Source organism: Tribolium castaneum, chromosome 1 (genome assembly GCF_031307605.1).
Source record: "Tribolium castaneum strain GA2 chromosome 1, icTriCast1.1, whole genome shotgun sequence".
NCBI lineage: Eukaryota > Metazoa > Arthropoda > Insecta > Coleoptera > Tenebrionidae > Tribolium > Tribolium castaneum.
The window spans coordinates 11,887,817-11,900,998 of record NC_087394.1 but is presented as its reverse complement, the minus strand read 5'-3'; the positions used below and the strand labels follow the sequence as shown (position 1 = coordinate 11,900,998).

Here is a 13,182-nt window from a genome sequence, read left to right as displayed (position 1 = left end):
TAGTTCTTATTCTTAATAATTTAGTGCTCTATTTATTTACCTGTATTCTTTAGTTTGCCTTGTGCTCACCAAACAACCAAGTTTTAAATTTACTTTTAAAACGGTCTCTGCTCTGGCGGAACTATCCAGGGACCGTTTTATGTTTTATTTGAAATTGGCAACATTCCAAAAGCTAGGCCCAAGGAGCAATTGAGACAAATATTGATCTCATTGGTCAATTTTGCCATTTTTTAGGAAGGTGTGAACAACCTGAGCAACAGGAAAACCAAGAAAAGTTCCCCTGTGACCCGAACCCGAAACAGGACCCAATAATTTTTATTAAAAAAAAACTTATTAAAGTGATGCACCTTTATTTAGATCAGAACAAAATTTATTGACAGAACGAAACACAAAGACTTAACTAAGAGGTTAACAAACATGGAAATATCATGAATTAAAAGGTTTTCAAACGAAACTTAATTAGTAGTCTTGGGACTGGGACTTGCCCCCTTTGCCCCCAGTCGGGGCGTTCCCGGTCTTCTTAGGAAGCAGCACCGCCTGGATGTTTGGAAGCACGCCTCCTTGGGCGATGGTGACCCCCGACAGGAGCTTGTTCAACTCCTCGTCGTTCCGGATCGCGAGCTGGAGATGGCGAGGAATAATCCTTGTCTTCTTGTTGTCCCTAGCAGCGTTTCCGGCCAACTCCAGCACCTCAGCAGCCAGGTACTCCATAACGGCGGCCAGGTACACGGGGGCGCCGGCCCCCACGCGCTCCGCGTAGTTGCCCTTCCGAAGCAGACGATGGATTCGCCCCACCGGGAACTGGAGCCCCGCGCGGTTCGAGCGCGACTTCGCCTTCCCCTTGACTTTGCCACCTTTGCCACGACCAGACATTTTCACTTATTATTCAGTAACACAGAGTAAAATCGAGCTCTTGCGTGTGAGACAGGCGGGAAAACGACTGAAAATGGAGCGTCAGCGGCAAAAAACGGTTAAACAGGGCGGCCACTACCAACCAAACACAGCTAAAAGCGCTAAAATCACCAAATTGGGAGCCTAGAAAAGGGTACTCACCGAACAGGCTATAGACAGAAACGCGCAAGACAGATAAGTAAACTACACTACATGGGGGTGTCCAATGACGTTAGAATTGTATAGATGAAGCGTTGCGTATCTCGGCTTAACTGAACATTGACTTCAACATGTGAGAGAGATAACATGATGGGGAAATTCACAACAAAGACGGAGAACGCAATAATGAGATCACGTGGGTTTGGTCAATTTCTCATTGCGTTGCATTGGCAACACGTACAAAATTGAAAAAAAAAACGCTTTATACACAACGAATGATTTATTAATTCATGTATTATTGGTAGATGTTAATAGTACAAATAAAACTAAGCACTTCTAGCTTTAAAACTATTTAAATAAAACAAAAACGTGAATTCTAATTTAAAATTTTATTATTGCGGCATAAACAGTTTAAAGATTACAACAAGGAGAAAAAACGCAAAGTAAACGGCTTTCATTGATTTTTAAATAAAATTAATTTTGAATATTTGTGCCGAATTCTTTCTTTGGTTTCATTGATTGACATATTTTTGTGGTGCAACCGAATCGTAAAAAAAGTTTTTAAAATTAAATTTACAAGTTGCAACAAATGATTGTTCAGAGGATCTTGATCCAGAATGTGGTCATTCAGTTTAACAAATAATTCACAAATTTTCAGTTGTTTTTTTGTTAAATATATTAGCCGTAAAATAACGTTTCCTGATGAGATCATCTCATAATTTCTGAATACATTTTCGGCAGCTCTGCAGATTAAAAAAACATCTGCAGAAAGTTTAATCAAACCCCCCTTATTTTTCCTGTTCAAAAATATATAACAGATCAAATTGTCTTCCAATGCAGACCAGCATATTTGACAATTAATCTTCTTGTTCAATTTGCGAACAATAAACCCAGAAATGTATCCGGGATCTAATGGCACAGAAAAAAGTTTCTATGTGATCCTGGCTTACCTTGTAGGTAAGCAGGTATGACAAATATTTCTTTTCTAGGATATATTTTTGCACAATTCCTTCGAAAGAAGTCATGTTAATTATCAACCCAAGAAAGCCTTTTTTCCGGGCAGATAAAACAAGTTGACAGCCATATGCTGCACAAGTAGCAGGCATTTCGTATACAAGAACACAAAACACAAGTCGAAACGCAAGTAGGATAATCAAAATCTTGTAAAACGTGGTAAAACGAAAAGCTCCCAGCGCATACAAAAACAGTTACCTAGCTGTCAAACTACCGTGTTTTGACCAAACCCAGCTGATCGCATTCGCTATCTCATGTTAGTGTAGTGAACAACGTCTCTCTCTTCACGCTGCATCTACAAATTCTCTCAGATCATTGGGGGTGTCGTTTGTATAGAGAAAGAGGAAACATGATTTAAATTTCGCGCTATGTGCTCACCCTGAACTGTCAACAATGTCAACCCATATAAGGCATAAAGCACAATTATTCAAGAATGGAAAGAAGTCAGAGTGTATATGCCTTCAAATTCCCCCTGTACCTTCGTAAAGTGCACTTTGAATGTTATGTGAGACTGGAAGTGTTTTATAAAACGGAAAAGTAAAGTGCTAGTTTTGTGGACTGTTAAAATGAAGTTGTGCATGAGAAAATTACACAATATGTTTTACTTTAGAATGTATTTTGCACTACTATAATTAATAAAACCGTTTTTTTTAAATAGTGTAAATTTGTTAGTCCCGTGTTTAGTGATAATAATTTTACAGGTTGTATAACAAACTTTGGATATATTTATTCAATTTTTGTGTAAAACCAGTAATGCAAACTAATAAGGGTACATACATAAAATACGCAATGTTCAAATTGCGCGCGGTTTTTTAATTTCCAATATGGTGGATTTAGTTTCTCACCCGACCGCACGTAGCGCTATCAGCATTAATTTGTTTCCTCAAAATAACACGGCACTGTCACTTCTTAACCTTTATATTCTTTGCTACACTATTAGCTGTTTCAAAACTAGAGCAACGTCAAGTAGTTGTTATAAATTATTTATGTACTTCAAAAAATTAATAGCTAATGTAATTTATAGTTTAAATGAGAGATCTAATTATTAATAACACGGATTTAATAACTATTTTTTACTTTATCATCCTTATTTAAAAAATATTTGGTAAAATGCGACATTGGCATTTGTATTGTTTTTAAACAGTTAATATTTTTCCACGTTTTTACCAAAAGATGAAACCAAGGTGCATCCGTAGAATAATTAATTCTAAGTCTGATTAAACTAAAGTCGAAAAGAATTAGGAAGTCAAGTTATTTAAATATTTATTATAAAGTATCAGTATTTAACAATTTTTTCAACATCAGAAATGTTATAAACTGCTTCTTCTTTTAAACTATCAGGGTCAATTTATACATATTACTGTAGACTAGTGGTAAACGAATAACATTTTTATCTTAAAAACCTTAATACCTTTTTTTATAATACTTTTCATCTTGATGAAAACGTTTATTATTTGAACGCTTAAGTTTCTTAGGTTTTATTAGGACAATTTTATCACAACCAAAACAAAAGTTGTTTGGGGTTAATCTACATACTAGTTTAGCAAATAAAAAGTTTAACAATTAGTTTGAAAACAAAAACAAGGAATGCGAAACAAGACACCAGAAACAAATTTTCAATACTTTTGTTGAATATAATAAAAAAAACTAGACATGATAGACAAATGTGACATATATTTTAGTTATCAGGGAGTAAGCAAAAGCAAATCAGTATAAATTATCTTTTGGTAAAAGAAAAAAAACTGTAAACTAGTTGTTAGAAACGCGCATATCATCGTAACTTATGATTATATGATTTCATCCGAAAAATGTTAACAATTTTCCCGTCAAAATCATGGGAGTGAATGCACCATCCTATTACTACCACCGGAATAACTTATTGAAAAAAGCGGAGACTATTAAAGTCTTACATTAGGGTTGTAAATTAGCAACGTAACGTCAAAATAGTAGTTTTGAAAAAATTTATCATTAAGCTAATAATACATATCTACAAAAAATTGAGAAGGAATAAAATTAAGAGTTTATATAAATAAATCAAGTAGTAAAAGCACGGGGAAAATCGAAATGTGGATTGATCCAGTAAATCCAAAATTCCAGAAATCTATTTGTGGATTGTTTGTGAAGGAGGTAGTTTTGCTTTTTAAAATGTGTAACAACTTTATATATCGTTTTATATCGTCTTCATCGTCTCGAATTGTTTAATTTTGATAAGTTAGTGTTTTTTTTGCTATCAATAATCTGCAACTAATCAAACTAACCGTAATGAGGAAGTTTCCATTTTTTGAAATTCATACCATTAATAGTCTTCATAATTGTAAAACTAATGGTACTTTTCATTTTTTTATATTCGCAAAAATAAAAAAGTTATGAGATCTCAAAGTTCGAAATTTGACAGATCGCGCGCTTTACTGGTCTCGCTAGGTGTGACGTCAAGCGGCACAATTAACTCAGCTGTCCACTGCCGCGTGTGGAAAATTCAATTCGTTGAGGGGCTGTATCTGTTTTTTCCATTTAGCTATTGCACTCCTATATCTTTTATGAATGTTTAATGAACTATTAGTCCTAAATATAATAAATAAAATTTAGAAATCTCACGTTATAAAACCGTTTGATATCAAAAATGAGAACACTACAACTTAAAAAAACAAGAAAATCGTAATTTCAAATCTTATAATTATAAACCGCATCTACTTATTCATCGAACGTATCTTCAAAAGCATTGACAAATAAAGAAATTGTATTTCTGTTTATGCAAGAATCGATATCTTTAGTAAGAAGTCGTTTGTAGAACACTTATTTTTTTACATATTTTTTATACAAAACATTTTGCAAGCATCACTTGTTCTAGAAATCTTACGAATTTCCATTAATTAATATTTTAAATTTTTTTAACTAAAATAATATTTTATTAATATAAATATTTCTCATTAATTAATATTTATTGATTATAAGAAATTGTAGAAAAAATCTGAAAAAAATTCTGAGACATACAGAAAGAAATAAAGCAAAAAAAAATTGGAAACGCTGATTTTTGTGTGATTGTTAAAATGGATTATTATTAGTTATTAGTGATTTATTACAGTATCTATTTAAACAAATTACTTCAAACATCACAAATAACACTTTCTTCCAATATATATATTTTTTAAGTCAATAAAATTATCCAGAGATCTCAATACAATGCCGAAAGGAACAGTAGTGTGTAAATGGCCGCTACCTTGTGAACAGTTTATGGCGCATGACGTCATCAGGCTTAAAGCGGGACCGCTATCAAACCGGCAGACAAAGAAGATTATATTTTTGTTATTTTTAAGGCTATCGAATTTTTTTTTCTTTCATGAGTGCTATTATGTTGAAAATAAATAATAACATTTGGTAAAACTGGAAACTTCCTCATTCTGTTCTGTTTTGAATGTTTCTGTTTACGCATATTTTAGATTTAACCGATTCTGCCCTAGAGATGTACTGTTCTGTCACTAACTTTTCTGTTAATGAACCAAATTGTTGCAATTAACCTACCGGAGTTTGGGACAGTAGACCTACTCGAGCGAATCCGCGCCACTTGCTTTGTTCTCTTATTGTTTTGGCGTTTGTTGTGAACAACGTGCGTGCGTTTGAGTGTCTTCAAAGAAAATTGTGATTTTTCAACGATGGAGGAGAGTAAACGCAAAGGGAAAGACATTCCTGATAACAACCACGAAGGTGAAAAGGAAAATAACGTGGAGAATGGCCATGACAACGACCAAAGTGATGCTTTACCTGATGCGTTCGGTACTAAGTAAGATGATGACTTAAGATGCCTTCAGGAAGTTGCTTAAATTCCTTTGATTAATTTCAGGCTTATTTCTAATAATGTGGTGGCGAGTATGCCAGCTGAAAAATACGCCACACATTACAATATGAATCATAAGAACCGCGGTTTGGCCTTAATTTTCAACCATGAAGTTTTCGATATCCATAATTTGAAACCAAGGACTGGGACTGATCAAGACCGAAAAAATTTGGAAGATGTTTTGAGGAAACTTGGCTTTGAGGTCATTGTCTTTCAAGATTTGAGATATCACGATATCGAACGACAGATCAAACAGGGTGAGTTGGGTATTGATTATAGATTTTTCAGTATCAGGATTATCAAGGGATTATAGACACACCTGGAATATGTAACAGTGTTTTATTGAATTTCTTATCACCATAAATATAAATATAGCGATTTGTTTGAGCACTTTATTTATCTCTTGTGACTGCCGATGTTTTGTAAATATTTGTTCAATTATTGCAGTTTTATTTATTTATTATTCAGCTATAAATTGTTATTGATTTACTTGAATTTTCATTCTTTTGATTTTACTAAACAGAATTAGATTATCGATTTTTATTGATTATTTTTAAAATGATGTCATGATTTCAAGGTTGGAGTACATACTTAATTTTATTGTTAGTAGACAATAATTAATTATCAGTAGTTATCACTAATGCAGAGGCAATACCTTAAAACAAAAGAAAATTGTACTTGAAACCTTGAAATGAATCCTCGGTGAACAAAAACTCTAAAATATTACCTATTCTTTGTAAATATCGCTTGATTGGTGAAAACTTACTGAAAACTAAATAAATTCATAAATAAATTGTAATAACGGTGTTGTTTAAAATATTCTGCAATGAACTACGAAATTAGAAATTATTAAAAAATCACTTGTTTTTCTTTTAAGGAAACTAATTAATTAAATTAAACTTTTTTAATTAAACAAATTTAAAAACCTTATTTTATTTGTTAGTAAGTAAAAAAGCTTGTAAATACCAATACATCATTTGTAAAAATATGAAGAAAATCCATTGTTTTCTGTAAGATTTTTTCTGAAGGAAGTACAAGTAGGTATAATTTATTTTTATAAGTCTTAATATTAAAACTATTACTTGTTTCAAAACTATAAAAACGCCAACGTCGAATTTTCTCTCAAAATTAGCTATTACAAATTATTCATACACTTCAAAAAAATAATTGCTAATGTAATTTATAATTTCATTGACAGATCTAATCTAATTTTATCAATCTTTTTTAAAAAATGCGACGTTGGCGTTTTTATAGTTTTGATACAGCTAATACATTGAGTGTAGTTTTAATATTAAAAAATTACAAAGAATGAATACAGTGAGTTTTCTGTAATTTGTACTTACATTTTAATTCGATTACCTGATTAGTATGTTCAGAGCAAATTTGTGGAATTTTTTCGTTTGTTTATAGGTCGAAATTATTTTTGCATTATATTTGATGTAATTGGCAAAAATAAACGCTTATCTCATCTAATAATAATCGTCCGTATGATACAATAAATTTTAAAAATTGGATTCAGGAGCTTATCTGCTTTTATTTTATTTTTCTATGTTACTAGTGTTATTATTATTACTGATTACTTTGTAATTTGACATTTTTATACAATACATAATGTAAAAAGAAAATTATAATATAAGTCATTCTCACAGGAAAAAACTTATTGTAGTTTCGGTTTATGCTATAATTATTGTTAACAATGATTTAGTAAATTCGTTAATGTAAACGGAACATTTTGCATCCGGTAGAATATAAAATATGGTGATATGATTTAACTCAACTATTAGCTTGTTTCAAAACTATGTAAACGGCATCGTCGCATTTTACCAAATTATTTTTTTAAATAAGGTTGATAGAAATGTACAGTAGTTATTAATGAAACTATTGAAACTAAAAATTACATTAGCTATTAATTTTTCGATGTCCATAAATAATCATTTATAACAACTAATTTTGAGAGAAAGTGCGACGTTTGCGTTTACATAGCTTTGAAACAGTTAATACGTGGTTGGGATGTCTAATTTAATACATAAAAGCGAAATAACCTTAGCTTTTTAAATTTCGTAAAATCATTAAAATTCTCGAAATTCAAAAAATAAAGATTCGTGTTTTGTTGTGTTTAATTTTTGTCAGTGATTTTTAAACGTATTGTAGGTTCGATATATGATAAAAAAATAGAACATTTTGCATCTGGTAGGATAAAAAATAAGTATATTGTAATACAATTCAATTCAACTACGATATCTTAAATTGAAAACAATAATAATTTTAGCCTAGTTCAAAACAAGCTGTACATAGGTATGTATTCCAGAAAATACATAATACATTTTTAAATCCAGTAAAACTGTTAAAAATCGAAATTTTACAAGTAAACAATGTGTTTATGTTGAATTTTTTTCAGACTTTTTGCTTAAAAAATCGATTTGACTTAAGAAAAGTTCCATGCCATGCGAAATAGGTTACAGGGTATTAAAAATGAACATTAAAAAAAAACAAGTAGGTTGAAAATTTTTTAAATGTAAATGGTAGGTTGTCACGAGTAATTAGTGTTATTTTTGCTTTATACTTTTTTAGAAGTCATAATTAATTATTGTTCGCATTTTCTGCGTTTAGTAACATCAAGTATAGTACTTTCATTTTCTTTGTGTTCATTGTGGTGCAAATGACTAACCTGTTATTATAATACCTGTTACCAAGTCATATAAAAGTTAATGCCAAGAACACGCCATTTGCACTACAATGATTTTAAATTAAAAAAAAAACATGTGTTTGTTATGTTATACTTAGTTATTTTAACTACTGTATGACTATGGCTCAGTTTTTGGAAACATATTTAATGGAGAGTTAAATTTAAACCGCAGTCAGATAAAGACTTTATTAGAAACTAACGAAAATTTAACTGAGGTTTAAACATACCAGAAACTGGGCTTAATACTCTTTCGAGGGTCAGTGGCTTCACAAATACAGTAGTGAATAAAGAAGATTACTCCGGATTTTTTTGCTTATAACAAACACAAAAATACATTAAAATATTGAAGGCTAATTCTGATACTAGCGGCTAGCCCCTGCCGGTCTACAAATGTTCGCTCAGTCGAAATGTTGCGAGCGAGGTCGGAACAGTACGAACGGAGACCATAACGGACTTCTCATTTCAGCTGGGCATATTGGAATAGTGGTTTTTATGGAAATATGTTGCGCGTGGCTGGGGCTTCGCCCCAGTTAACTAAAAGGAAACAAACCCCACGACCAATTAAACTCGAAAACGTGGAACTCGAAACGTGGAATAGTGTTTATGTTTATGAACTGTACGCCACCCTAGCTCCATAAAAAAACACTATTCCACGTTTCGAGTTCCACGTTTTCGAGTTTAATTGGTCGTGGGGTTTGTTTCCTTTTAGTTAACTGGGGCGAAGCCCCAGCCACGCGCAACATATTTCCATAAAAACCACTATTCCAATATGCCCATCAATGCCGATTGTTAATGTAATTATTTTTGAAATACTCAGAAAACTCTTTAGACTTAACCAGCCCAGCTGAAATGGAAATCCGTTATGGTCTCCGTTCGTACTGTTCCGACCTCGCTCGCAACATTTCGACTGAGCGAACATTTGTAGACCGGCAGGGGCTAGCCGCTAGTAATTCTGATGACTTGGTTCGACACTTTTTAATCATCTGATGAAGAAAAAAATATATAAATAGTTATTTACCTAACGAGTTTGGAAAGTGCAGTTTCCCACATGAGCACTTTGTTTGCGAAATGCGAAAAATTGAAAATATTTTTTTTTGATAATTCAGTTCTTTTTGCTGATGGGTTGGTAACAGGTCAAACAATCATCAAATTGACATGAACTGTCACTTATCATAAAAAAATATATCGTTTCCTTCTCAACGATAGCGATACCAAACTATTAAATGTCCCAGTGCGGGAAAGTCCGTTTCCCACAGACTGGAGATCACCGGGAAATAGCTATCTAAAAGCTATGAGTACAAAAAAATATTTTTTACATAAAAACAGTAAGTATTAACAAGAATAACGCCGAACAATATTTTGTCGATTGGGGAGAATATATTTCTTTTTTTACAGTTTTTTTTTAAATGTTATGGTAACTTTTCTGATCTTGTGAATTTACTTTATTTGCGGCGAAAAATTGTTCTTAATAAAAACTAACAAAAAAAAAACAATTTTACGTGGTTTCTTATGTTTTACTCTTATTAGTAAGATAATAATACATAATAACATTTGTGTGAGAGTCACAAATAATTGTCGTATTGTTCCAAAAAAATATGTTTGTGTATGTGCGATTACGGTCTTTTGTATATATTTTCTGAATGGGATAACTGCTGTATTACGATGGTTTATTGCCAATAGAAATTTACAAAACTTGGTGTTTCTAAAAACATGTTGGATAAAAGAAAGGCTCGAAAATTTTTCGCCTTGCTTTTTTATTTACGTCAAAGACTTCTACACTTTTATTAGATAAACTGTTAAAGAAGTTCGTTCTAGTTCTAATTTTTGGCTTACCATTGAAATCTAGATGCAATATGTAATATACCTGTGGTAAAAAGCTTAACATTCTTCAATTTTTTGCAAGATAGTTACGAAAACTTAAAATAATCATGAGAAGGAAAGCAATAATTGGAATAAATAAGGGTGTCCTGCTTAGTGCTTGCATCGCATTTAACGAAAGAATTGAAAAAAGTGGCGATTATTTAAAACCAAAGCACTGGATTATGTGTTCGTACACAAGAAAGTAGATATTTATCCTCAGGTATTCGATAATAACAATAACGCATTCAAAAAATCAAAGCAATAACAGTTAATTTTTTACAAATCTTTAACAGAACCGTAATTTCGTAGTAAAATTCCTAAGAATAAAACAATAAATAAACTAATTTTGTGTTCTTAAAAACAAAGTTTATGTTTCATTCAATTAATGTATTTTTTTTGTTGGTAACATCTTTAACATCTTAAGCGTTCGTTTTAATATCTGAATCTTTGAAATAAACACTACTTTAAAACACGTTTCCGATAGCAACGTGTTTTAAATTAAAATGTTCCAATAAAATTTTTTTTTAATAACACTTCTCGAATATCTTGGTATGCAACTCGCATACGCTCGTTGCATAACGACAGCCCTTGAACTTTAGCTTGTGTTTTCACACTCGTATTATTAAAAATCATAACTATATTAATGTTTTTACTTATAACATAACACATATTCTTATAATTTTAATTAATTAGTTTTAAATTAATGTTTTCATTATTTTAAAACACGCTTCCCATATAAATTAAAATGTTCCAACAAAAAAAAATTTTTTAGTAACACTTCGCATACCTTCGTTGCATAACGACAGCCCTCGAACTTTAAGCTTGTGTTTTCGCACTCGTATTATTAATAAATGTATTAATGTTTTTACTTATATTATAACACAGATTCTTATAATTAAATTTTTATATTATAATTTATTTTAGCTGCCAAATATGATCACACCGATTCCGATTGCTTGTGCATTTCCGTTCTCACTCATGGCGACACCGGAATTCTGTACGCCAGAGACACACAATACAAACCTGATTTGCTCTGGAGTTATTTTGCAGCCGATCGGTGCCCCTCTCTAGCCGGTAACATATTTAATTTTTCTACAGTTTTTTTGTCATTGTCATTGAATCAACAATTTTAGGAAAACCAAAAATTTTCTTCCTGCAAGCTTGTCAAGGCGATAAATTGGACGGTGGTGTTATTTTATCAAGAACTGAAACTGATGGTCACCTGGAAATCGATTCGTATCGCATTCCAGCACAGGCTGATTTCCTCGTGGTTTATTCAACTGTAAAAGGTTATTATTGTTTAACTTTTATTATTTTTTTGTTGGTAACATTTAAGCCTTCTTTTCAATACCTGAATCCTAGATTATAAACACTATTTTAAAACACGCTTTCCATGGCAACGTATTTTAAATTAAAATGTGCCAACAAAAAAAATTAATAACACTTATACACTCGCATACGCTCGTTGCATAACGACTGCCTTCGAACTTTATGCTTGTGTTTTCGCTCTCGTATTATTAATAATTATTATTTTATTTTAGGTTATTATTCGTGGCGCAACACCACTCGAGGCTCGTGGTTTATCCAAGCCTTGTGTGAAGAGCTGCGAAATAAAGGCTTTGATTACGATTTAGGCACAATCCTAACATTTGTTTCCCAACGTGTGGCTTTCGATTTTGAGAGTAATTGTCCCGATTCGCCAACAATGCACCAACAAAAACAGATTCCTTGCGTGATGAGTATGCTCACAAGGTTGATACAGTTCACAAGGGTGAAAGAAGGGTAGGGTTCTGTATTACCGACTTTACCATAGCATGTATTTCTATCAAGTAGCTGTATTAAGTTCAATGTTGAGCTACTTGCTCATTCCATTTATATTCCGATCTCTCTTAGTTTTGTTTTTTGCTCAATGCGCGTCTAAATAGTCTAAACGATGTGTTCTTGAAGACTGCCAAACATGACCTTAAACGTAATTTTTAGATTGGAAGAAAATGAAACGCTCCAAAAACAAGAAAAACGTAAAAATACTATTAAGGGATTATTTACAAAGGGTAAATAAATGCGTAATTACTTAATTCGATTAATTTTAGCATATTTGTGCACAGGTGTCTTTCAAATTTTTAGCTTTCTAAATTTTATTACTAAAAGTAGGTCTAAGAAATAGTGATGTTTGTTTTGTAGGAAATTTTCACTTTTTAGTAAATTATTTTGGCTGTTGTATCATTCCAAATGCACAAGTATGTGCAGTGCAATCGTTTAATTATTTTTAAGTAAATGTTATGCGTAGTAAGTGCCAATTTATGTGTTGTGGCTGTAAAAATTAGATTGGCCACACTGTATCATTCAGTCAGTGTTGCCAACAGGATTTTAAGGTTACAGGCCACTTGATAGTTTAGTTGTATATACTTTCAATCAGTTGTAAGCCAAGCACCAATGACAACGTGTTAGCGTATGTAATTAAGGCACATGAGAAATATCACACTGTATTAAATCGTTAGTTTAATTTTTGCATATTTAATATACGTGCCATTGTCTTTCAAAAAAGTGTCTTATGGAAGTCAAGTGTGTTAACGATTGGAATGGATAAACTACAGCTGTGTAAACATTGCCATTTTAAAAATATTGTATTACTACATAATTAGTTGGTGTATTTTTACATGTAAATGTTTTTATATTGTATACACCTTTATGTTTTACAAAAGAATAAAAGATGTACATTGTGCTCGCACTATTTCGATTT

At 31.9% G+C, this 13,182-nt stretch overlaps 2 protein-coding genes across 2 annotated transcripts; one reads left to right on the top strand and one right to left on the bottom strand.

The window, feature by feature from the left end:
• Positions 1–330: 330 nt before the first annotated feature.
• On the bottom strand, positions 331–1,002 carry LOC655756 (histone H2A). The gene has a single exon (XM_962318.5). The coding sequence runs from the start codon at positions 871–873 to the stop codon at positions 460–462; it is 414 nt and encodes a 137-aa protein (XP_967411.1). The 5' UTR covers positions 874–1,002; the 3' UTR covers positions 331–459.
• Positions 1,003–5,589: 4,587 nt separating this feature from the next.
• Positions 5,590–13,170, top strand: LOC655845 (caspase-1). Its single transcript, XM_962408.4, has 6 exons — positions 5,590–5,842; positions 5,903–6,153; positions 11,367–11,516; positions 11,576–11,731; positions 11,984–12,224; positions 12,423–13,170. Exons 1-6 carry the CDS (start codon positions 5,715–5,717, stop codon positions 12,499–12,501), a joined length of 1,005 nt encoding a protein of 334 aa, XP_967501.3. The 5' UTR covers positions 5,590–5,714; the 3' UTR covers positions 12,502–13,170.
• Positions 13,171–13,182: the final 12 nt, after the last annotated feature.